The 26,877-nt window shown below is 42.1% G+C and overlaps 1 protein-coding gene across 2 annotated transcripts in view; it reads left to right on the top strand.

The window, feature by feature from the left end:
- Positions 1-24,863, top strand: part of LOC308301403 (transcription factor IIIB 90 kDa subunit-like) — a gene marked incomplete at its 5' end in the record, with an annotated part of 93,033 nt that extends 68,170 nt beyond the window's left edge. The window contains 17 exons of one of the 2 annotated variants that reach the window (XM_080745383.1): positions 1,678-1,851; positions 2,523-2,554; positions 2,960-3,032; positions 10,022-10,171; positions 11,381-11,474; positions 11,924-12,050; positions 13,015-13,054; positions 13,892-13,987; positions 15,177-15,319; positions 15,812-15,971; positions 17,345-17,406; positions 19,214-19,295; positions 19,524-19,576; positions 20,363-20,721; positions 21,637-21,676; positions 22,567-22,768; positions 23,200-24,863. In XM_080745383.1, the coding sequence (XP_080601509.1) occupies positions 1,678-1,851; positions 2,523-2,554; positions 2,960-3,032; positions 10,022-10,171; positions 11,381-11,474; positions 11,924-12,050; positions 13,015-13,054; positions 13,892-13,987; positions 15,177-15,319; positions 15,812-15,971; positions 17,345-17,406; positions 19,214-19,295; positions 19,524-19,576; positions 20,363-20,721; positions 21,637-21,676; positions 22,567-22,768; positions 23,200-23,237 (1,925 nt within the window). In that variant the 3' untranslated portion in view covers positions 23,238-24,863. Of the gene's footprint in view, positions 1-1,677; positions 1,852-2,522; positions 2,555-2,959; positions 3,033-10,021; positions 10,172-11,380; positions 11,475-11,923; positions 12,051-13,014; positions 13,055-13,891; positions 13,988-15,176; positions 15,320-15,808; positions 15,972-17,344; positions 17,407-19,213; positions 19,296-19,523; positions 19,577-20,362; positions 20,722-21,636; positions 21,677-22,566; positions 22,769-23,199 lie in introns of both variants that reach the window. The other variant, XM_080745382.1, reaches the window with a different exon arrangement.
- Positions 24,864-26,877: the final 2,014 nt, after the last annotated feature.

Here is a 26,877-nt window from a genome sequence, read left to right as displayed (position 1 = left end):
ATGTTATTTTTATTTAAAAGGTAACGGCTTGCCTCCATTTAATGTAAGTCAAGACATGCAATGTGCTACATTTCTGGTGTGAGATTTCTTAAATCTAACTCTAAAGGTCCCACCCATAAAGGTGAAAAAAAAAAAATAATGCGCTGTGCGGGGAAAACCTCAAAATTCGCGGCGCGGGTCCTGCGGGCGCTGCGGGTCCTGCGGGCGGCGCGCGGGCGCGAAGCGCCCGCGCATGTGTAGTACTCAAAAAAATTTCCCAAGGTTGGCAGGTCTGGGCTCAGGACAGACATATGTTGTGAAAATCATGAGTTATGATGTGCTGGCCACAGCATTAGCTTGATACACGGACTCAATTTGAACCAAAAATGCAAGAATCAGTACTTGAGATTTGACCTAGACTTACAAAAGATGTCATCTTCTCCCTTAGTTACACTGAGGGTGAGTGGTGCAATCAGGGCATAGTTGTACACCTGTGTCCCGTATTTTCCTTACAATTATGTTTACATAATTTCTGTACGGCTTGAATGCCTGATTTTTCTTAACACATCGGATGCCCACGTGATCTCTGACGTCTAATTTGCTGGTGCCCATGGCAAAGCGTCATTTTACCTACCGGCGAGAGTACTGGCGAGAAAAGTAATCAGAGTAAATGTAATCCGAGTATGTCCTGTTTATTTTGCGAAAATCTTTTCTTTCAGTCAGGACCGTTTTTTATCATTTCTAAGCCACAGTGTTTGTGTTACGGCATGTAGAAGAGGCTGCCGTTTTGAGAAAAAAATGAAAAAAGGAAGGGAATCCGGAGAAAACAGCACTTTTGTGCAGCCGGTAAACAGGAAGTCAACGAGCCACACAGCACGTCCGGGTGACGTAATTGCGCGCTGCATGTTGGGAAATGGAGTTGTTTCATCACCGCGGTAGCCAAGTGCAGTAGCTACAGTACAGTATAGTTTACTGTACAACGCGTCAAACGCGCCGTTGGGCACTCGTAAAGATCAAAGAGATTGACGCTTAGACACCCGATGTGTTAATGGTAGTCATTATTGCTTTGTTACATTCATCCAGATGTTTGCACCCATCACTCACAGTTCAGACTATTTGCTTCTCATAAAGTCACATAGTACTCACTCTGCGCTGCGAGCAGAGTTTGAACCTGCGTGGGGAAACCCCATTGGATTTAGAGTCCAACGCCTTAAACACTCGGCCATCACAGCTGTGCTTGCACAGGCAATTCTCGGAGAGACTTGAGACTGAAGGTAGCTACGACAATTATCTACCGTCCGAACGTTCTTCTTATGACCCTTACGACAGTGGACACCACTCATACTCCATACTCCCAGAAGAGCTGACCACCTTCAACATTGCTACAAAACCTGTATATCCACTAATGATGTACCATGTATGTATTCACATCATGAATACTTAACAGTATTCCCCACATTTTCCCTTTTATACTTAATTGTTTTCACACTTTGGAAAAATATCATTCACAATGTTTAGCTGCCCACTGGACCTGTATCTGTCTGGGGGTACAGGAGGGTAGCACAACCCCCGAAGGGGGCTTTTTTTCTTGTTACTACTACAGCTTGAATGCCTGATTATTCTTTTGTTTTAACTCTGTTTGAATGGTAATCAGTGTGGTGGTGATTATAGGATGAGTTTTTGTGTATTGCGTTCCAGGGAGGCGCCAAATACAGCAGCTGGGCAGTCAGCTGCAGTTGAACCAGCATTGTTTGGACACAGCCTTCAACTTCTTCAAGATGGTGGTCAGCAAGCATTTGACCAGAGGGCGGAAGATGGCCCACATCATCGCCGCCTGCCTCTATCTGGTGTGCAGGACGGAAGGAACTCCACGTATCCTTCAATAAAAGATGCACTTCCACATTCAGTGAAACACTAAAAACAAACTTTTAACTAGAAGAAATTCAGTGTTTTTTACCTGTTTTTCGGGGCTTGGTCGAATCCGCCATTCATTCTCGGGGTTAAACAACACAGCTTTCACCGGTGGAATTGAATTACGTAACGTACACATCGTTACATTTCATGGGTTTATTTCGTCACAGCAACATATGGTGAAGTATTGTTGTGCAGGTAATTGCAACAGCCAACAATGTTTTGAAAAATGAAAACAGCACCGCCAAATATTCGAAACTATCCGCAATTCTGCCAATAATCATATTCTTTGAGACACACATCCGAGTTGTTGCCGAGTCACGTGACATTGATCCCCTTCCTGTTCGCTCATACTAGGACATGACGTATGTGTAGGCACTAGGCAGAATAATTCATTTATCACGAAACAATACACAAGACATCCTATCATGTAAGACAAGTAGACAAAACTAGACATCACATAATGTTGCCAGATATCATCTTAGGATAAAAAGGCTAAATGCTGTTCTTTCTATGTTGTTGATATTATGAATTGCAGTTCTAGACACAGCCTCTATGGGCTGCTAGAGGGTTGTTTTTTTAAACCCACTGGATTGAATTGAAGTTGGTGACTTTCCTCAGCTGTGCTACAGACATGCTGCTTGATCTCAGTGACCTTCTGCAGGTAGGAACGTCTAACTGGTTTATACTGGCTATTAACTAGCTTGTTATCAATGACATGCTGTTTTGTATGAATTAATGAATCGATTAACCACTTGAATGCATAATTATTTTTCCCCCTTCAAAAATAGTGAAAATAGCAGAGCAACAAGTTCACGATGCACCACGTGAGCTTGTGGATCAGCTATTTTCTAAGCTTTTATTTTATTTTTTTAAATGTTGCCTTCATGCCCAAAATAGATTAATAATTCATTATTTTATATAATTTTTTATTATTTATTTTTTTATTATTTTTTTCATCCAATCAACTCATTTGATAAGGTACCCCGACCTAGTCACTCATTTATAAACATACATAGCAAAGGTCAAATGTGATTGTGGGTGATTTGTGTGAACTTTCGGTCCTCAGGTCAACGTTTACATCCTGGGAAAGACCTTCCTTCTGTTGGCCAGAGAGCTTTGTATCAACACACCTGCTATAGGTAAATACTCTCGTCCTATTGGTCAACACACCCAGTGTTTCCCCTACATGCAGTGGCGGGCCGCCGCTGCTTCAAATAGGGCCGCCACTGTATGATTTTCACTTTCACTTTTTTTTTTTTAAGATTTTTTTTTTTTTTTTTTTTTTTAGATGTTTTTTCCCCCCACAACAATGTAGCGCTCATGTGAAGCATAGCGTTCTAACTTCTCTCGCTTACATATGGTTGGAAGGAGATGTATATGTCTAGTTTCTCCCCCTCCCCTCTCTCATTAAGTCCAGTCAGTCAGTTGCCTCGTCGCGCTCAGTCCCAGCCTATAGTCAAAACAATCCCAAAACATCTGCAACATAGCCTTGAGGTTGCCCTACAAGGGCTTGAGTGGGATGATTTACACTCATGTGATGATGTTGAGACCGGATGTAATATCCTGCTTTCCAAAATTGGCAGGGAAATGGAATCTTTCACCAGAGGTGGTAACCAGAGGAAAGGGAGAAAAATTACTCTACCTTGGGTCGATAAAAAATGTAGAGATCAAATGAAAACCAGAGATTTACTGCTTAAAAAGGCATTCGAATCTGGCCTGACAACGGACAGACAGCTATTCACACATGCTAGAAACAAAGTCACAAATTTCTTAAGGAAGGCTAAAGCTGGATTTTATATCTCCATCATAGAGAGTGCCAGAGGAAATGGAAAAAAAGTGTGGGAATACATAAATAAACTGACAGGGAAATACTATAAGCAGGATAATAACAACTTAGAACTTAAAATAGATAATGTCCTGGTGAAAGATCCCCACACGCTTGCTAGCAATCTAATGCTGTTTTTTCTAAACTCTGAGTATGAAATCACACAGTTGTTCAGACCCTCTAAGTTTGTTTCACGCCCTGTTCAAAATGATCTCCCCATTTTTAATTTGGAGGAAGTCACAGAAAACGAGGTGACAAACATTGTCAGATCACTGAAAGCATCCAAAGCTAAAGATGCACACGGGCTTGACACAAACTTTCTTAAAACAAATATTGACTCTCTGGTGGCACCAATCACACATCTGGTAAATCTGTCCATAAGAAAATGCACTGTCCCAACTCAGTGGAAAGCTGCTGTTATAACACCTATATTCAAATCTGGCTCAAAAACGGACATATCAAACTATAGACCCATAAGCATCTTACCTGTTATATCAAAAGTGGCTGAAAAGTGGATTGTAAAGTCTATTGTTAAACATCTAGACAAAGGCTACACCCCTCTGCATCCTATGCAGTTTGGGTTTCGAGCCTTCCACTCCACTGAGTCAGCAAATTGCTTATTCATTGAAAAGTTAAAGTGTGCTTTGAACAAGGCCCCATGCGCAATGGCAGTATTTTTAGATTTCAAGAAAGCATTTGACTCTGTCAGCCATCAGGTCCTCTTGTCCAAACTAACACATTTCAACTTGTCCCCAGAGGCCATCAAATGGTTTACATCATACCTATCAAATAGAGAACAGTGTGTAAGCATAAATGGCATCAAGTCTCCTTATCACACTTGCTCGGTTGGTGTCCCCCAGGGATCAATAGTAGGACCAATTCTGTTTTCGCTGTTCATAAACGACCTACCTGATGTATGTAAAGATGTACATATCCAGATGTACGCAGATGATGCGGTTATACTGACTCATGGAAAGAGCTATGCAGAGGTGTCAACGGTTTTAACTTCTGTTCTGACCAGCGTTCAGGACTGGCTTACAGACTCATGCCTGCTCCTGAATGCAAAAAAGACGGTCTGCATGGCTTTTTCCAAAAGACCAGTTGTGATGGAGTCATCAAATGTGTTTCTGGGTGGAGAGGAACTTGAACTTGTGTCAGAGTTCAAGTACCTCGGGGTCATGTTAGACTCAACCCTAACCTTTAAAAAACATGTAAAAAAGGTTACAAACACAATCAAGTTCAACCTTCAGAACTTTAAACAAATCAGACCTTTTTTGACAGTTAGTGCTGCTAAATCTTATCTCCAATGCATGATCCAATCACACATTGAGTACTGTTTCACAAACTGGTCTTGCACAGGTATAACGATTCTCAAACCCATTGAACAGCTATATAAGAGTGCGCTTAAGGTATTCGATAGGAAACCCCGCTCATATCACCATTGTAATATTCTTCAGAGGTACCGTTTTTTGAGTTTCGCTAATTTTAAGGTATTTAAACAGGTCAGTATCATATATAAGACCCTAAATGGTCTATGCCCACCTCCCCTAAAGGAATTCATAAAAAGGAAGCCCGATAGAGGACTCAATACTAGAGCAATCACTAGAGGGGATTGCGAAGTACCGTACCGGGTAACCGCTTTTGGAAAAAACACCCTTTCAGTGCAGGGATGTTCAATCTGGAATGACCTACCTCTAACAATAAGAGACTGTTTGTCATTTCCATCCTTCAAGTTCAATCTAAAAAAATGGTTAGTTGACAATCAAACCTGTGACCATGTATAGTTTTAAGAGTACAGCTCATGTCATGTACGTATATTTTTAACTTTTCTTTTCTAATGTAGGGTACTGTTAGTAATATGTGTTGTTTTGTTGTTTTCTCTTGGTTGAGGAAAAATAGTATTTGTATGTATGTTCTTAGGCGCCCTCTCCTAATGTAGGGTTACTGTTTGTTGGTATGTATTGTTTTGTCTTCATGTGGGGACTACGGATGAAATTTAGCATTCTTGCTAATTCCGGCTTATTTACATTGCTTTCATGTAGTGTTCATTAATATGCATTGTCCCGTCTAAATAAACAAATAAAGTAAAGTAAAGTAAAGCGCTGAGCACCTCTGATTCTGAGCTGACTACGTCTTTGCCCCTCGTTAGCATATTTGCTACTGGTGTGTACAATTAGAAGATTTGGGCTGTGTATAAAAGCAGTGCCTCAGCGACGGGTCTGAATCATGTAGTTTACCGCTGTTTGGCAATAGTAGGCTTACTTGTCGCATGCTAAAGAGAGCTAAGTCAAGTGCTAACACGGTTGTCATTCTCTCACTGGTTAGATGTGGAATAGAAACGAGGGATGCATCACCAACACCGTCATTAGGCAACAAACATTGTTGACTAGTCAGAAATAAACTTTGCTGTTGTTCTTTCATACATGCACACACAGAGTGTGTAGCAGTGGTGTAAAGTAACTAGTAGTCTACATTTACTTTACAAGTACTGTACTTAAGTACTATAGGAGTATTTCAAATTCTCAATACTTTTACTTCTACTCCACTACATTTATGACATGATGGCTATACGCAAATAGCCGATCTACAAGCTCACAAAGTGACGTGTTGTGAGCTTGTAGAGCTTGTAGATCTGCTATTTTTAAAGGATTTTAAATTTTTTATACATTTGGAAACTGTTATGATTACTGAGAACTTTTACTTTTAGTACTTAAGTTTTCATTTTTTATACATTTGGAAACTGTTATGATTACTGAGAACTTTTACTTTTAGTACTTAAGTTTATTTTGACACCAATACTTTTGTACCTTTTTCTTATTCCACTACATGTTTTATTCCAGACATCTACTTGTAAGTTGTAACACAGTATGTCTACATTAGAATGTTGATACTGTACTTTTTCCACCACTGGTGAGTAGGATTGGTTCTCAAAGTGGGGTCCGGGGACCCCGAGGGGTCCTTGAGGGAGTTCCAGGGGGTCCCCAGGCCCCAGCCAAATGATAGATAGTTATGAACCAAATAGACCCTTATGGGTCTGTAGCTCAGAAGCCCCCCCCCCCCCCCCCGCTCTCCGCAATTCTCCCCCACTCCTTCAGCTTCTGGCTAGGGGAAACACTGACACCAGCTATAGGTAAAATACTCTCGTCCTATTGGTCAACACACCTGCTATAGGTAAATACTCTCGTCCTATTGGTCAACACACCTGCTATAGGTAAATACTCTTGTCCTATTGGCCAACACCCCTGCTATAAATAAATAATGTCCTCTTATTGGTCAACACTCCAATAATAGAAAAATACTCAATGTATAAGAAGAAGCAGAGAAAATAGTAGTCAAACATACTAATAACTAGTAAGACGCCTCAGGGCGACAGGCTAGGTCATCCCATGTCTTGGCCATCTGGCCAGTGATGTATATCTTGGCCATCTGTCTTGGCCATGTATTGATTCTGTTAGTGTGGTATATGTGGCCGATGTGGCCTCCATATATGGGCATTCCCATAGGAAGTCCTGTTAGATATGGGCTTAATATTGAAGACATCAGGGATCTCCATATATGGGCATAAAAGGGATTATGTTAGTGTGGTTCCCCTGACAACAGTGATTTCTGCAGGTCGTTCATTCCGAGAGTGTATCAAAGGGTGCGTTCGGAAATGCGCACCGTGTGTGTGCTCAGTGTAGTGAGTGCCTAAACTTAACCCTAATCCTAACCCTAACCTCAGTAAAACTATGCCTAAACCTAACCCTAACCCCTAACCACACCCGTTGCGCATTTCCGAACGCACCCTTTGATACACTGAATCACCTGCAGAAAACACTCTCCCCTCCTGCACTGCTGGTGGCACTTCCTTTGATTAATAGGAATGTGCCAAGTGCTGTGGAAGAGAGGGGTTTCCTATGTTTCGGAGTCATTTGTTTATTTGAAGTGTCATGGATTTTTCACCCAAGTTAAACTTGTTTAATAGTAACGCCTTTCTAAGAAGGTGTAGGTTACTTTTACGCAAGGGTTAATTTATGGCATTATTTAGAGGGAAGTATTTGGAAGTGGGTTAAATCCACTCCTATTTAAGGAGGCTGCAGGAACAGACAGGTTAGACTGATGTGGGCAGATGCACAGTTGACACGGTTGAGGGAGAGCCACAGGGCCTTGCTGTCGTCAAGGTTGAATGAATGAACGAATGAATGACCTTTATTTATATAGCACACTATAATGCACAGCGTGCTTTTCAGAGATACACAATGAAAAAAGTAAAATCTACAATAACAGCAGGAGGCGGCGGGCCATTATTACAGAGAAAACATCAATCAATAAAAGAGAATAAATTAAAAACACCAATCAATAACAGACAATAACAATACATAAAAACGAAAGAATAGTAAAATCAGGGATGCCTATAAGTAGCCAAAGGCCTGTCTGAACAGGTATGTTTTCAGATGCTTCTTAAAGGAAGACTCTGAGGGGGCCGTTTTTAGGTCCAGGGGGAGGGCGTTCCAGAGCTTTGGGGCTATCGCCTCAAAGGCTTGGTCGGTTGTGTGGGAGTGGGAAGTCTGATGGTAATACTGTAAAGTTTGTTTCTGTTAGTGTTAGGCATGGATAGTATAGTGAAGAAACATGCTGAGCAATACAACAGAACAGGTTGAATAATGCTTTTGAATAGTAATAACAAGATGGGTGGCAACAGATAGTGATCTTAACTTACGGATTACATGAAGTCTTTGCTGAAAATGTTTATGGATAGATGTGATGTGTTGATCAAACCTAACTGTATTGTCCAAAGTGAGTACAAGATACCTGAAACTGGGGAGGCTCTCTCCATTCCGACATGTCGCCACTCCGAAATTGACTTCTTATTGTCGGAGTGGCGACACTCCCATAGGGGTTAGGTTTAGGGTTAGGGTTAGAGATGGTGCACCGGGTTAGTGTCGGAAAGGAGACATGTCGGAGTGGAGAGATGCACCCCTGAAACTGACAACCTGTTTTGCCATGAATGAGGAGTGGGTTAAGTCCAGTGTGGGTTGTTTGAATGATCAGTTATTTTGTTTTGTCCTCATTCAACTCTAGGTAGTTGTCAGTGCACCACTGTGTGAAATGAGAGATGGTGTTCTGGAAGTCCGTAAATTACAATTTAAGCATTCAGTAGACCTTCTTAATCCAGAGAGACTTAAGCCCTTTGCACACAGGACAGTTGCGTTTTTTTCGTTTGCGGCATGAATAAAACGCATTGGATTTGGTGTGCAAGGCTGTGCGGAATCGGCGCTGCGGATCCAAAAAGGAGTCATAAAAGGAGTGATGAGTTTTTTACCGCATGCGACAAGACGCACAAATCGAACTGGGTTCGATCGAGAAAAAAACGCACAGCGGCAGCCACTCGTCGCACGACTAATTCGGAGCCGGTGTGCATGAGGTCATAGAGAATCATTGTTTTCTTTTCAAAAAATTATATTGTCCGTTTTATCCGTGCGGTTAAACGCGCCTGTGTGCAAAGGGCTTCACAATAAGCAAGGTCAGTCAGTACATCATCAGTCATCATTACATCAACATCAATACATCAAATGGAAATAAATTGTAGGCTATCTACAAGTATGTGCTGCCTCGGGGCGACTGATTTTCCCCCTTGGGATGATAAAGGTATCTATCATCTATCTAAGAAAACAGGTAGACTAAGCACCATTTGTGTATGACTTTCTATGTGAAAGAACGTGCGCACACACAGATGAACACAGGAGCTCCAGTGGCGCAATCGGTTAGCGCGCGGTACTTATATGACAGTACATTGTAGAGCAATGCCGAGGTTGTGAGTTCGAGCCTCACCTGGAGCAGATATTTCTTGTTAATAGACTAAGCCCCCATGCTCCCCCCATCCTTTTTTTGTTTCTTGTAAATAGACTAAGCCCCCATGCTCGCCCCACCCTTTTTTTCTGCCTTTGTATTTGATGTTATGCTTTTGAAACTGATATTATCCTAGATAAAGTACTATGTTCTATCCGTCTGTCTTTCAATGTTATATGAGCTACTTAAAGTGTGGTTCCTGTGGAAATAAGCCTCGGCTTTCTAGGATCTCCTTTTAGTTGACCTTGTACCAGTGATTTGTACTGTCATGAAACTGTACTTTTTTCTATTGCAAACTTCTAATAAATTCTTCAATCAAAAAATCAAAAACATACAGTACACACACACACTAACACTTAGGCCACGCTGTTAAGTGGTCAGATGGGTGGGCCGCCTTCGAGAGGCCCTGTCATTAACCGACAAGACACAACGTGATTAAACTGAATTGCATTTTCTACGTGCGTAACGTTTCAGACCCGTGCCTGTACATCCCTCGTTTCGCTCACATGCTGGAGTTTGGGGAGAAGACTCACCTGGTCTCCATGACAGCCCTGAGGCTCCTGCAGAGGATGAAACGAGACTGGATGCACACAGGAAGAAGACCTAGTGGGCTGTGTGGCGCAGGTATCACATAAACACCCATTATACAATGTACACACTTTATATACACACTGGAAGAAGACCTAGTGGGCTGTGTGGTGCAGGTAGCACATACACACCCATTATACAATCTACGCACTTTTAAATAAACACCATAAGAAGACCTAGTGGGCTGTGTGACGCAGGTAGCACATAAACACCCATTATTGCGACCGAAGGTCGCATTTACCCTGAAAAACCTTGTCGCTTGAGTGACCTTCCTTCCTTCCTTCCTTCTGTAACCTTCCTTCTGTACAGGAAGTGATGTCAGTGTGATGTCAGCGAGTTGTGACATCACTTCCTGTACGGGGCGGCTACACAAGACTAAGAAAGACAAAAAAAAGAGAGAAGGATACACAAGACTAAGAAAGACAAAAAAGAGAAGAATAAAAATGAAAAAAAGGAGGAGGAGGATAAAGATACCAAAAGGAGAGAGAAGAAAGGGTGGATGAGGTACAATGTGCAGTCGGCAGTCTCAGAAAAGAAAATGTAACAAGGAGGTGGCAACGGGGTGGCCAGATAAAGTTATTGGGCCTGGATCCGACGCACAGGATTCCAGAAGTGTAGCGCTTATTCGCTCTTGTATCAAACCGGTACTCGAAACGTTCTTAGAATTTAAAATATTTTCTAAAGTAAATATGGGGGCGGCTGTGTTAAGAACGTTTCGTTGTCAAGCTCAGGTTGATACCCTCACAAAAACATGAACAAACTCCCCCCAGAATGACAACAACTAGAATTGTCAGAGAAACGCTGTGGTTGGTCAGATGGTCAAGAATTGGCGCGACCTCGCCCTTTAGGGCGAGGTTGTCACCCTGAGGTTGCATATCACCCTCAGGTGTCTTACTAGTACAATGTACACACTTTATACGCACACCGGAAGAAGACCTAGTGGGCAACGCGTTGCTCCGCAACACGATGTGTGGAATGTCTGAAATGGCTTTACGTTTTCATTTTATTTGTTAAATTATTTTGAATTTGAATTTTTTTCACTACTTTACTACCATTAAAAAACTGTTGTTTTCTCGGGGTTGCCTGCCACGATTTTCTAACCTTTTGACGTGGGCGCGTGCGGTGTCCATCGTGTACGATGATGCACGGATCTTGCGCACGAAAAAACATGCATGTGAATACGATCTTCCGTTCTCCAGTTAGCCTCGGCATTGTATACAATGTAACCAAACTGTCTTCTCCTAGCTCTGCTTGTCGCAGCCAGGATGCATGAGTTTCGGCGTACGGTGAAGGACATCATAGGAGTGGTGAAGGTCTGCCACGCCACACTCAGGAAGAGGTGAGAGAGAGAGAGAGAGAGAGAGAGAGAGACACTGTAAACACTGTAAACAAACTGCTTTACATGTTTGTGTCGGTAAGTGTTCATTTTGACAGCAAATGTTGTTTTAGTTTAATTAGTCACAGTCTTTTGAATAAAATGTTGTTTTTGTCAATGGCCTGAAAAGTTTTAGTCCAATTATTGGTAGAATTATGGAAAGTTTAGAATGGCGGCCTTTTTTTTATTTTTTCACTAGATCAGAGGTTGTTGCAATTAGCTGCACTACAACACATCACCATATGTTGCGTTTTATGACAAAATAAACCCATAAAATGTAACCAAGAACCTCCAACGGAAACAAGAGCACAAGGGCTTTTTTGGGATGTTCTTTTTATGCAGGGTGTTTGACTGTACTACTTGTTTGTCTTATAAAATATTCAATCAATTCCATCAATCAACGTGTCCTCCAGACTGACAGAGTTCGAGGACACGCCCACCAGTCAGCTGACCATCGATGAGTTCATGCGTGTGGATCTGGAGCAGGAATGTGACCCGCCCTCCTTCATAGCCAGCCAACAGAAAACCAAGATACAGCAGGTACCTCTCTCCCCATTGGCTGAGGGTCATGTGTCAGTAGGGTTTCAGCCTTTGCCGGAATAGCGCCTACAGTACTTACCGTATGCCTCACACAGCAGTGTTCATTTTGACATCAAATTGGTTGATTTTGTTTTAGTTGTAGTCTTTTGAATGAAATAAAAAAAAATTTTAGTCATAAATATCATATGATTTTAGTCAACTGAATCTACTGTTTATTTTGTCGATATAAATGTGCTTTGTTGGGTCTTGATGGCGTCCTAATGCCTGATTTTACACTTGGCTGCATGCTGAGCACAGTGACGCGCTGTGAGCTTGTAGATCTGCTATTTTGAGAGCGCAACACCGAAGCGCAAACAAACATGAAACGACTTGTCGTTTAGTTCTACTGGATCTCTTCTCCACTAGTCCCTCCCACAGTTTAGTCTAGTTTTTATTTTTTGAAGAAAATGTCAATATGTTGCACATTTTACAACCGGGATTTACACAGTGCTGTAGCTAAATACAAGAAACACGCTAAAAACACAGGAAAAACTAAGCAAAATCACACAAAAATAAACAATGAAACAGTGAAACAAAACAAGCTTAGTTTTTATTTATCTTTCGGCGGTGAAAAAGGTAGTCGACAAAATTAACACTGCTTCACAGAGGAAAACATTTTTTTTTTTACCCATTCATGTTCTCATTCAATGTAAAAAAAAAAGAAGAAAAAAAAAGTTCCTATCACAAAAAAGATTTTGCAACCCCCCTATAGTAACTCGGGGACCACCTAGAGAGGTTTTGAGAGTTAAAGGATTTAAAACTTTATGCTTACAAGAGGAGTCCCTCTCTGCTGTACTTTGTTTGAAAGGTTGAACTATAGATATGCAAGGTGTCTGCAGCAGTGATATACGGGTAATGTCCTGCATCTAGACCATGTATGACAGTCTTGTACACCTGTCTTGTTCTGCTCTACCATCTTCTGCAGTTGGAACATGAACTGGTCAAGAAGCTGGATCAAGTCCAAGGTCAGATGAACCAAATTATTATTATTATTATTATAAGTTTATTATGGTTAATGTGTTGTTGATGGGTAAAGACAACAGGGATAGATATCACAGACATGGTTACGAATGTAGACTGAAAATGACATGACACGGATCTGTTCTCTAGTCTGGGTCAGTGCCGTGGTTCCCAAACTTTTTAGTTTGTGACCCAAAAGAGAAATTAGAGTTTGCCTGGGACCAAACTAGTGAAAATAGCCGATCTACAAGCTCACAACACATTGCTTCGCACCGCGTTGTGAGCTTGTAGATCGTCTATTTTCACTACTTCTTAAACATTTGTTTTCTAATTTATGGAATTTCTTATTTTTTTTCTTTCTTTATTAATGAAATTAATCATTATTTTCAACCATTGCATTTTTTTTTAATTAGTGAAATCTTTTTGGGGATTTTTCTTTTCTTTTTTTCTCTTTTTTCTCTCTCTCTCTCTCTCTCTTTTTTGTTTTTGTTTTAATAAATAATAATAATTTTAAAAAATAGGTCCTGACCCAAAAATGGGTCCCGGGCCCAGTGTTTGGGAAACAGTGTTCTATGTGATAATAAGGGCTGAGCGATTTTAGGGACAACAACAACACTAGAATACCTATTCAGGAGTCCATGTTGAACCTCCAAAATGCTATTATACAATGAATTGCAGTCTCTGTGAATTAGAAGTAGCCTATACGGCAATGTTGATAATATTTTCTAATAATTGTAATAAATGTCAAATAACAGCCCTGGTGATAACAGCTGAGAGAAGAGACAGACCTGCTTATCAGAATGTATTTACATTAAACCCGCGTTGTGTTTGTGTCTGTTTAGGGGAGATAACGTCATACAAAGAAGAGATAGAATCGGAACTGGAGAACAGCCGACCCAAGCTCAGAGGGATTTATGCCGCCTTCGCCAAGGAAATAGGTCTGGACTAAACCTCTAACAGACTTATTTACACCAAGGTTAGAATAATTTGGGAATTTTCATTATAGTTTATTTTTAGTTCATTTACATTTTTTATGCAGTTATCTTTAATTTTTTTTTTTTTTTTTTTTGTGACAACACTTAGTTTTTGTTGAGTTTTTATTAGTTTTAGTGTTAGTTTGAGGTTCTTACATACTTTGGGTTATTTGTCAGGTGCAGGATTCTAAAAGATCAGGTGCCCGTTGGTCACCATTGACGTCCAGTTGTGCAATACCCATTGTATCAGTCTGTGATGTCAGTACTATGACGTCAGAGTATGACGCCAGCAGGCAGACAGACAGCCATGGTGGCGACACTGTTTAGTATCAGCATGCAGACAGACGGTCAGACGGTGGATGCCGGACATTCGCTATATTAATAGTTATACTCAGTTTCTGTTGGTAACTAAGGGAATTTTGTCTATAGTTTCAGTTCATTTTAGTCAGTTTTGTAAACACAATACAGTTTCAGTTAGTTATAATTTTTCATTATTATTTTTTTATTTAGTTCAGTTAAAGCTATACTGTGTAAGATGCCCAACTAGTGGTCATTAGCCCTATAGCAAACCGCGGTCGCGTCCGCGTCTTTCGGCCGTTTTTCGTACCTTCAGACCCCCGCGTCTGCCTCCACCTCGCTGAGATCTATCTTTTGAGGGGTCCCTTGTTCCTGTGCGTTCAGTAATTCCAGAGATACGGACTCCTTCACCCTGCCTGGTAGGCGAAATTACCTAGAGAAGGGATGGTACAAACGGGCGACAACAAATATGGCTGCCATAGCGACCCCACTTCAAGATGCGCTGTGATTGGCCGGCAGTTGTATAACCCTCGCTGTGATTGGCCGGTAGTGTGATGACGCAATTTTGGCGCGAGATCCGGTCCCCGGCAAGGATCGCAGTTTACATATATAGAGAAGGCTTTACAGGCTGAAATTCACGGAGTGGGTGTTCTAAAACTTTAGCGATTTAACGTTAGGACAATTTTAAGATTTGTTTTATAAAAAAAGTTACATGGTACAACTTTAATGAAAATGTTTTTTTTTTTTTCAAATTGATATTGTCCTACTAATGTGTGATGTGTAATCTATTTGTCTAGTTTTCAGTGTTTCCATCGTTGTATTTTGACTGAAACTCTGTCTTGTGTTGTTGTGTCAGACCCTGAGGACGAGGACGCTCTCTCGGTGACCTCAGAAACCCTGGAGCTGGAGGGCGAGGAGGCGGAGCTACAGGCCGCCGCCCATCACCTGACCCAGGACTTCCTGTGTCACGTCCTGCAGGACCAAGAGGAAGGAGTCTCAGTAAGGATGACTCGTTATAATACTACAGTACAGTACAGTACAGTACAGTACAGTACAGTACAGTACAAGAGGAAGGAGTCTCGGTAAGGATGACTCGTTATAATACTACAGTACAGTACAGTACAGTACAGTACAGTACAAGAGGAAGGAGTCTCTGTAAGGATGACTCGTTATTATACTACAGTACAGTACAGTACAGTACAGTAAAACTCTCTCTCTATGTGTACATGACTTCAGGCTGTGTGCACCGTCTTTGCTATGCCAACTCACAGACCGCAGACACCCACCTGCTGTGCCATGGCCCAAATCAGGATTTTGACGAGCGCTCGCTGTGGCAGTAAGCAACACCTGACAAGCGCTCGTCATAGGCAGTAACAGGGCCGCCACAAGGCCTTTTGGTGCCTGACTCGCAACTGGCTGTTGAGCGTCATAGTAGGGGCGGCCCTGGGCAGTAAAAAAAATCGTAAGCTCTGTCTATGTGTGTCCAAGCAGGAGGAGCAGGACAAACTGAGGGAACTTAAAGCCGAAGAGCAGGAGACGTCCCCTCCCCACCCTCCCCACCCTCCTCCCCCTCCTCCCCTGCCGCTGGCCTCCATACTGGGAAAGCTGCCTCTGCAGCTCCCCATGCAACTCACCCCAGACAGTGATGCTGGTAAGACACAACGCTGGAAAAAGTACTCGCATTTCTTACTTAACCGGGCACACATTATTATGTATCATTATTTTCTGCTTTAACTATTGAAAAATAGCAGATATACACGCTCACAGCACGGTGCCACGCTGCGAGCTTGTAGATCTGCTAATTTTGAAAAATCTTGAAAATTAGAATTTGGACCTGATTCTATAAGTGTCTTTTGAATCCTTCTAAGGTTTTTTGAAAAACCTGTGTTTCTATGTCAGCAATCTGGCCAGCCATCGTCAAAGAAAAGGTCCTTTTCACTTAAATGGAGCTCAGTTAGCCGCGCTGTGAGCTTGTATATCTGCTAATTTTGAAAAATCTTGAAAATTAGAATTTGGACCTGATTCTATAAGTGTCTTTTGAATCCTTCTAAGGTTTTTTGAAAAACCTGTGTTTCTATGTCAGCAATCTGGCCAGCCATCGTCAAAGAAAAGGTCCTTTTCACTTAAATGGAGCTCAGTTAGTCTGTTCTTGAGAGACTACTATGTCAGTGGTTCTCAAACCTTTTCATGTGAAGGACCCCCAAAATGATATATATTTGGCCATGGACCCCCATCTCAAAATATTCAGTTCCAGGGACCCCCCAGAAGCAAAATTTGAGTTACAAACGTTCGCTTTGAAAATACATATATTCAAAGATTTGCACACATTTTCACGACTTTTTCAAAAATAGCAGATCTACAAGCTCGCAGGGCGGCACTCGGTTGCCGCACTGTGAGCATGTATATCTGCTATTTTTCACTGGTTAAAGCATTCAATAATTCTAGGCCTTAAAGGAGTAGTCCACCCCCAAAATGATTTTTTTTCCATTGATTACTCACGCCATAGAGACATGAGTTCAATAATATTTTTTTGTATTTGTCAAATTCCTAAGTCAAAACATTTATTATAGTAAATTTACCCCCATCGATTGCGGATAGGGACCCAAATGCCGGATTTGGGTCCCCATTCTCCCAGTGCAGAGGAAGAGGGCTTAGGATGCTTACTGTGATCTTTCACTATATTTGCTTTCTGCAGTGAAAGCGATAATAGATATTATTATAGACCAGTGGTTTTCAACCAGTGGTCCTTGAGGGGGTTCCAGGTGGTCCCCAGCTAAATGATGGATAGTTGGGGAACCAAATGGACCCTTATAGATGTGTAACTGATGCGATTGTAAAAATCAAACCAAATGGACCCTTATGGGACCCTTATGGCTCCAAGAACAATGGCTTGATTGGCTTCTATTTCAGCAAACTAACTTTCCGGTTTGTAGTCTCTGTAATCTTGGAATCGCATTTTCATCTTGTATTCTGTCTGTCTGTCTGTCTGTCTGTCTGTCTGTCTGTCTGTCTGTCTGTGTGTAGATGACAAATCAGAGAGTGGAGAGCTGGACCTGGATGGAATCGATGACCAGGAAATTGATAAGGTCAGTTTATTGATAAGATCAGTTTATTGATCTTTAGGGTTAGGGTTAGGGTTAAGGTTGGTGTTTTTCAGGCCCAAGACCCCTCAGCTGAGAGAGAGATGAAGCAGGGACCCCCCCCCCATACCACTACATTTGTAGACAATCAAATAGTTTAGCTTCATAGACTGTGTAGCATTGTGTTGGATTCATGTTAATGTTTATTTCCAAGTAAACCCTCAATACTTAGAAAATAGCCGGTGTGTGTTCAGGATGTGTCCGGGGCTCAGAATCAGGGTGGGATCCTGCGCCTGAGAATGACGTCACACAATATGGCCGAAAACAGCAGACCATAGCAGACCTACTAGCTCACAACGCATCGCAAGCGCAACACTGTGGGCTTGTAGATCGGCTGTTTTCGCCACGCAACACTGTTTTTTTTTCCTAAACTTTATTGAACGGTAACACAGACAGACAGCATCTTGATGGCTGTTGATAACAGTGAAGACTTTTGTTAAATACTTTTATATGGCATAGCCATATCCATATTGTATGAGCAATTATAAGTGTGAATCAAACTTAATAGTTACATTTATCAGATACAGTAAAATGCACAAACAGGGCTCTGCTGCATATAGAATTATTGGGAAAATAATGGTTGTCGCCCAAAAATATAAGACTTATCCCATGTAATGAAGTCTTACACATATAACATTTTATATTTTTGGAATTTCTGTAATAAGGATGAATTCTAATATTTATTTTTAAGAACAGTTATTTTTCATTAAGAACAGTTATTCTTCGCTGCAATACTTATTTGTAACGTTAAGCTATTGTTATCATTATCCTCCGTGAGTCTGTATTTTCCTACAATAAACCTTATAAACAAAGGTGACGTCTTTAGCAAAAAGAGGACTTCTCCCGGGAGGCAGCAATGTGCCGCAAGGCATCTAGTCTGCTGGAAACCACAAAAGAAGAAGAAGGAAAGGAAGTGACGTCATTTAAGGACGACCGGACACATTCCCAGACCGGACACATCCTGAACCCACACCGGTCTACGAGCTTGTAGATCTGCTATTTTTGGAGCGGTGAAAGCGCTCCCAATAGACAGGTATGTCCGTGGGTATGTGGCTGGGTGGCTGGCTGGGTGGCTGGCTGGGTGGCTGGCTGGGTGGCTGGCTGGCCGTGTCCGTAGCCTGGCAATACCTTGAGTGGCCACACACAACACACTAGTTAAAGGAGGGGCGCTGTTTTGTGCAGGCCAGGCACACTCACCACTCACTCACAGGCACAGTTTACAGTTTACAGTTTAGGCATTTAGCAAGCTGCTCAGATTCACCGCTCCACTTCGAACCGAGGTTTGATTTTTGGAGCGGTGAAAGCGCTCCCAATAGACAGGTATGTCCGTGGGTATGTGGCTGGGTGGCTGGCTGGCTGGCTGGGTGGCTGGCTGGCCGTGTCCGTAGCCTGGCAATACCTTGAGTGGCCACACACAACACACTAGTTAAAGGAGGGGCGCTGTTTTGTGCAGGCCAGGCACACTCACCACTCACTCACAGGCACAGTTTACAGTTTACAGTTTAGGCATTTAGCAACACACACAGGGTATAGCTGCTCAGATTCACCGCTCCACTTCGAACCGAGGTTTGATTTTTGACTACTGTTCCCCTTAGGGAAGTGATGGGGTTCATGTGTAAAAAATATACAGTTTCTATCACACAAAGATTTGGCGGCCTCCCTGTAGTAACTCTGAGGACCCCCTGTTGAAGAGCCCTGGATGAGATAGTTTTATTGGTAGATTAATGGTCTCCTTGTGGTTGGTTGCCTTCAGTACATCCTGAACGACAGAGAGGTGGAGAATAAGACAGCTCTTTGGATGAAACAAAATGAAGAGTATCTGCGAGAACAGAGGGGTGAGTTACTCTATTATCTATTATTATTTAGAATTATTATTATTATTGCTACACCCTTATGGGAACAACAAGAAATTGTGCTGTACACATCAACTAATACTGCTGTATGTGTATTGTATATCTGTCTCTGCGTGTGTGTGTGTGTGTGTGTGTGTGTGTGTGTGTGTGTGTGTGTGTGTGTGTGTGTGTGTGTGTGTGTGTGTGTGTGTGTGTGTGTGTGTGTTGTAGAGAAAGAACAGAGGATCATTAAAGAGAAGGAACAGGGGACGTATAAAGAGAAGGTAAGTGAAGGTGTCACACATAATCCCAGGCTAATAAGCCTTACATGCCTTAAGCAAGGCCTTGCCTCTGTTTTCCTTTTTTTTAAGTAATTGATAAAACATTCCCCCCTCACATATTAGGACAGTATGAGCACCAGAGCCAAGGACTATACATTATTATAATGTATTACAACTATGATAATTATAACACACAAGATTATAACTGTGATTATAACACAATATAATCTATTATCATGTATTACAACTATATCCTGGTGGTCTAAATGACAAGTCATTGAGTGATCAATCATAATGAAAGTCTGGCCCTGTTTGGCCTAGCTCAGACCTACTCTAGATTGGATACTTTTTAGTACCACCTTTAGTACCACTTTCACGCCACTCTACCCAGGTCCTTGTCTTGTAGTGGAAAACCTGCCACAAGTGGGAGGTGTGGAGTGGTGTGGTGTGGTGTTGGGCCATGTAAGTGGAAACAGGGCTTTAGAGAGGCAGGAGCTGAAATTTCTAAAAGGGCCTTTTGGTGAAAATATCAAAAATAGCAGACCTCCAAGCTATTTTCGGTGCTTGATACCACACTACCACAACATAAGATGCTGCATTAAATTCTCTTGAATTCTGCCTTCAGATAATGGCATGGAAAGAAGGGGCATTTGTATTTTCACCATGGTAAAAACTGCATTCATGGTCTGGAGAGGGCACTTTTTACAGATTGGTAAAAGGGCAGGGGCTCAAGCCCCCTTTGGTGTCAATGTGTGCACGTGCCTGACCACTCTTGTCGCTGTGTCACAGAAAAAGAGCGTCTCCCGCAAGGACCAGATGACGGAGGCCAGCTCGGCGGGCGAGGCCATCCAGAAGATGCTGGAGCACAAGAAGATCTCCAGCAAGATCAACTACGACGTCCTCAGGGGCCTGGACACCAAGTCCACCTCCTCCTCTCCTCCTCCCACTCCTCCTCCTCAGTCCTCCACCTCCTCCAGAGGAACACGAGGAGGAGGAGGCAGCTCCGAAGGAGGAGCCGGCAGGCGGAGGAGAAGCACCTGTGAAGGAGGCGCCAAGCGGAGGAGAACAAGCTCCGTCCGACGCAAGAAACCCAGCGACGCCGGGGTCATCCTGGGCCTGTCGGGCACCGCTGGAAAGATGGGGAAGAGGTAGGGTACTGCTGCACAGGGTTCCCACCACAGACATAAAAAGCTAGATACCTCCCTCCGGTGGGGGGGGTTGGTCAAAGAGAGCTGGCAAGCCACCCAATAACTCTATGCAAGCCTCCAGAATTCTGAGGCGGGGCTCTTGGGAATTCTGAAGGACGCTTCCTTGTGCGTCACAGAATGGGAAGCTCGGTAGGCCAATCAGATGCAGGACTGGCAGGACTCCCTCTTTCCCATTGGAGGGGGCAGAGTGCCTTCCGCAGTTCCACAGATACGCACTTCCGCCAGCGGTGTTTGACCAGTCGCGCCAATGAACTGCAGCGGCGGAGGAGGTATCTAGCTTTTTATATCTGTGGTTCCCACGGCCATGAAATTCCTGGAAGTAATTTGAAATCAGAAAAATATTTTTCCAGTACTGGAAAAGTTTTGGAATTGATCAAGGGTCTTGGCAGGTCCTGGAAAAAGAATGGTTAGACATTGTTTTTGGTTATTGATTGTTTTAACTAATTCCAATTTGAGGGTTCCCTACCACGATTTTCTTACCTTTTGAGATGGGCACGTGCGCGTCCATCGTGCACGATCCGCACGCACGCTTTATTTTTGCTACACTGCCTGTCTTTGGGAATTGCACATAGGAGGAAGAGACTTGTTATTGCGCTGAATGGTTTTTATATATTCCTGGAAATGGAGTTAAATATTCTGGAAAAGTTTTGGAAAAATGTGTAGGAACCCTGGCTGCAGTGTTCATTTCCTCCACACAGGACGCTGTCTTCTAGAGAAAATAACAAAAACGAATATCAGACATGCCGTCCGTTTTTACCTTTTAAACAAAAACGATTTTATTTTATTTATAATTGCACATATATTTCCTTACATTATGACTTGGGTTGATCGTTTACTTTGTGCTTTTTCCCCCAGACTCCGCCCACTGATCTCCACCTCCCAGAAGAAGAAGAAGGTGAGTCCAGAACGATTACGTTGTAGGTGTGATTGTTCATAGATGTAGTCTATGTATGTTTAGATTTACACTATGTAATAATCTGTGTAATTATAGAGTTACAACGTAGAAATCACTCACATTCACAAGAAGAAATCATGATCCCACGTTTGTTCCAAATCATTCTGTGTTCAAAACCAAGAAGTGATCCAGAGGATCCAATGTAGTTATTTTTTTGTAACAAGCAAGCTTCTGTTAATTATTTTCATTGGTTTAATAGTTATACCCCCTGTAGAATCCATTGCACTGCTTTAGTTTGTTAGATTATTATTATTATTATTATTATTGTTATTATTATTATATTCTGATTATTTGGTTATTATTTGGCATTATTTGTTCAATTTGTTTGACATTATTGGTTATAATTAGATGATGTGTGGGCATACCTCTTCCAGGCTTGATTGGGAGCTAAGGGCATGAATAGGTGTGTTTGATTAGCCAACAGTATGCACCTGAGAGGACAGATGTTTTTTACCAGTGTCAGAGCCACATTGCCAGAGGAAGCCATGCCTGAAAATGTGTGTACCAGCACTGTGGATAAGTAAAATAAGACAAAACTTTAACTGTGGTCGACAATTTGTTTTTATACCTGCGTACAGCCCAAGTCTCAAGGTGCATCAGTGGATTTTGAAGGCTGGTTTGGAGACGACAAAATAGCCATTATAACACCCCCTGCATGCTGAGTGTGCCTGTGTGCATCAAGATATTTTCACATTTACATAAGTATATCTATGTCTATGTCTCTGTTTCTGTCTCTGTCTCTGTCTCTCTCTCTCTCTCTCTCTCTCTCTCTCTCTCTCTCTCTCTCTCTCTTTCTCTCTCTCTCTCTCTCTCTCTCTCTCTCTCTCCAGCTTGAAGACGACATTGCCGTGACGACCACCTCCACTGGGCCCGAGCCGCCGAGTCCAGCGCAACAGGCCCCGCCCCCCACTGAGCCCCTGGCCCTGCCCCCCACAGAGGAGCTGGCCAATGAGGAGCCAGCTGAAGAAGAGGAGGAGGAAGAGGAGGAGGAGGAGCCGTGCGTCAGCGCTCTGAAGCTGATGGGACAAAACGGTGAGGGAGGAGGATCCGCGGTGAAACTTCTCTTTGAAGGGGTTTATTAGCAGCAGTTTTTCAAAGTGGGTGCCCCACCCTAGGGTGCATATTTGACCGCTCGGAAAAGGTGGCTGCTACTCAAAACTCGTAACAGTAAACATAACCTTACCTCCCCCTGACCTTTCTATTATAAATGCCATTTATTTTTGCATTGTGTTTTTTTTTTCTTCTTTTTTTCTGCATAGTACTGTCGTTCAATGTTATATGAGTTAAAAAAAAGGATCTCAATGTAAATAAGCCACATGCTTTCCTGAGTGTATTCTTTTAGTTGACCTCACCTACCAGTGAACTGTACTGTCATGTTGAAACTGTGCCTTTTCCTGTGCAGACTTCAAATTCTTCAACCAATCAATCCACCACTGTTTATCATATCATGTTCTTGTTCTCAGAGTACGGATGTGAGGCTGAAGAGGAGGAGATCTTCTAGAATATCCTACAACCTTCCTGAAGTTCCAGGACCTTCTGCAACCGTCTCAGAACGCCCCGGGTCCTCCTAGAGGCCTGTAGAAGCTCCGGAGATGGCCTTGATGACCTTGGGTTGACTTTTTCTCTCCGACGCGTCCTCCTGTCCCGTCCTCATGTAGAACCCCGCGACTCTGCAATCAGGCCACCATCACATTCTAGAACTGTGGGTTCCCAAACCTTTTACGTAGCTTGCGACCCAAAAGAGGAATTAGACGTTTGCCCGGGACCCAGATTTGTGAAAACAGCAGATCTACAAGCTCTCAACGCGTCGCGATCGGCTATTTTCACTACTTCTTAAAAGATTAGTTTTAATTTATGGATTTTTTTTTTTTTTTTTTTTTAGTTATTCATGAAATTACTGGGGGTTTGTTTTTAATTCATGATTTTCTGGGGGGAATGTTTTGAAATAATAATGATTAAAAAAATATATAGGAAACAAAAGAAATGGGGACCCATAATAATATGTTCGTGATCCACAAATGGGTCCAGACCCACTGTTTGGGAAACTGTATTCTAGAGGGTGTCAAGGTTCTGTTGGGGTCAGCCCTGGAGGAAGAGCTCAGACCTAGACTTTCTAGACCAGTTGGTTCCCAACGCTTTAAGCTCCAGACCCATTTGATGTCTTCCCGGGACCCGAATGAGTGAAAATAGTCGACTCAAGGGCTGTCCATACTGTCTCCGACCAACAAACTTTTCGTCGGAGACTTCTGACTTTCCGACATGCAGCTTTCCCAACTCTAATTCGGGGAAATGCTTTTCAGAAGTTGTCATTTTGTAGTGGAACCAGACTTTTCCGACGAAGCGTTTGGTGGTCGGAGACCGTATGGACAGGCCTCCACTTGTAGATTGGCTGCTTTCACTACTTCTTAATAGTTTTAACAATTTATGGAATTTCTTAGACTTTTTTATTTATTTTTTCAATTATTTCCATTTTTCTTTTTATGGAAGAGTTAAAATACAAATTTTGTCCGTGGCCCACAAATGGGTCCCGAGCCAGTGTTTGGGAAACAGTGTTCTAGACCCTCGATTCTAGATTCTAGAGTCTAGAATCTAGAATCTAGACTTTCTAGAACTTACAGTTAAGTCATTCTAGAACCATACCAGGGGGTTGTGGTGTTATTTTGAGTGGAGGAGAGCTTTCGACATCGTGTCCATCATCATGTGGATGTCATGCATTGCGAGCTCGCTCATCAGCTATTTCCAGCTACAGCTTTCCCCACAATGTACAGAAAACGACGCTAGTATAGAGCCCTGGAGGGACTCTGCTCAACCATTATGGGGTTTAAGTGAAACCCCATTATGGGGTTTATGACTGAAAACCAGGCAGCTTCTAGTTTATATCTCCTCACGTTTAGTTTGTATCAAGGAGAAAATATACATATTGAATGGACTGTTTCATTTCAGATCAAATGTCTATTTGTTCTGGATAAATATTATGGGTAAATATTTGTGAAATATTAATGTATTTTAATGTCTTTGTTGTATTCATTATGGCTGTTGACCTAGCTGTGTTTATGTATTACAGTATGTCATGTGAATCACACTGCGTATAGTTTGAGAGTATATGTTCACTTTACACGTCAGTCGTTTTGTCTGATGGTTCTTAAGGCCCATTCCCACTGGGCCAGATAACAGATATCTGGAGATATTTCTCCAGATATTTTTCCATTCAAAGTGGATGGTAGATACAGATAAAAAAAATATATACCACAGATATTTGCCACAGATACTTTTATCTGTGGCAAAACATTTTTTTATCTGTATCTACCATCCACTTTGCATGGAGAAATATCTGGAGAAATATCTCCAGATATCTGTTATCTGGCCCAGTGGGAATGGGTCTTTAGGCCTGTCACAATTATTACATAACCGTCTAATCGCGATTATTTGACAATTGACACAATCACAATTATATTGTCATAATTGCCATAATCATTTCCATATTGAAAAACATTCATTATGTTCAAACATTTAAAAAACACTATTGGAAATAGCAGATCTATAAGCTCACAGCGCGTCACGATGCGACCGCGTTGTGAGCTTGTAGATCAGCTATTTTCACTATCAATGTTCTTTTTAAGGTATCCACCTCTTTCTGCGGGAATTTACTGGAGACCACACTTCCGGTTAACAGCAGACATACAAACTTGTGAGCTTGTAGATCACACTCGGCTGCGGCGCCGGAAGCTCCGTCCAACTTCTGTGCAATGCACGATGGGATGTTGGAAACTTGTGGATAAGGTTGTCAAATATGTAATTTCTTTGTATATTTAGGTTATGCGTCATATCTGCCATGTGCAACATCAAAGCCTAAAAGCCGAACAGAAATGTAATTGTCAGCAACAAAAACACAATTAAATCGTTAATCGCAATTATTTGAGTGACAATAATCGTCATGTAAAATGTCAATGGTGACAGCCCTAGTGGTTCTTATCCTGAACAAAAGGTAGAGTGGCGTGCTCGACCGCACATCGCCAGCAGGAGGCACTGGTTCCTCTGAGCTTTGAACCTGTGGTCTTTCAGCAGCAGTACAATGTCCAACACACACTTGAGTTCGGTTTGAACGTGCATTCCTTTGAACCCCAAATAAAAGCCATTTGTTAACAGCCACTCTTCTTTCCAACCATTCTTCTCTAAGGCAGTGATTCCCAAAAAAAAAAAAAAAGATTTAAAAAGCTTAAACTTTGTTTTTTTTACAACAAGGGTTCAAATTTTAGATTGTAAATAGAGAAGAAAATATGACTGTTAAAATGTTTTCATTTACTTCTTTCTATCGTTTTAGCGATTTTAATGACATTGATTTTAGTGATTGGGAGCATGCGTGCAAGTGGCTAAATATGTCTTTCCATTCCCAAGAAGCACTGCAATCTTTCATGGGCAGATTTATGGGGGCTTATGGGGGTGTTACTGTAAATAGTAATACATTGCTGGCTTCTTGTGTCTAAAAAGAGACATTTACAGTGGTCCTTCAATACAGTTAACGATACAAAAATGAAAGACTCTAAAAATATCATTTCAATTCATCTTTATTGCATGCATGTAGCCATAGACTGTTGGCCTATGCTCCTAACCCCCCGGCTCCACCGGGCGCGTCGAGCGTCGCGTCAACGTCAACGCTGGGAACGCTCCCGTTTTAATCAATGAAGGGTGCTCCACTGCCGACGTCAACGTCCGCGTCGGACGCTCAAATTCGCCCCGGTTCATTTTTTGACGCCGTCCGACGCCGGCACGACGCCGTCATTTTGGTGGAGCCCTAGCCTAAGAGTGCATATCTCCTCCAGGCCTGGTTGCCTATTATGTTCATGAAAATACTGTAAATGATTTCTTTGCACAATTGAATTGTGTTGTGGGCATTCATGCCTTCATACATTCATAGTCAAATTTTGAATACAGGATTTTTCTTAACAGGGTATTTATATATTGTGGTATATTTCACTTTAAAAGTACTCAGGCTTTTATATTTCACCCAAGATAGTTTTTTTAAGTTGCTTATATGGACCCTTTATTTGGCATTACAATGATATCATATAATAATCACATACAGTATTAAAAGAACATCAGGATAGCAGTGAAAAGCCACAAGACTTTCTCCCCATCACGGT

Source organism: Nannobrachium achirus (assembly GCF_963921795.1).
Source record: "Nannobrachium achirus genome assembly, chromosome: 16".
NCBI classification, from domain to species: domain Eukaryota; kingdom Metazoa; phylum Chordata; class Actinopteri; order Myctophiformes; family Myctophidae; genus Nannobrachium; species Nannobrachium achirus.
This window is presented reverse-complemented; position numbering and strand designations above follow the sequence as displayed.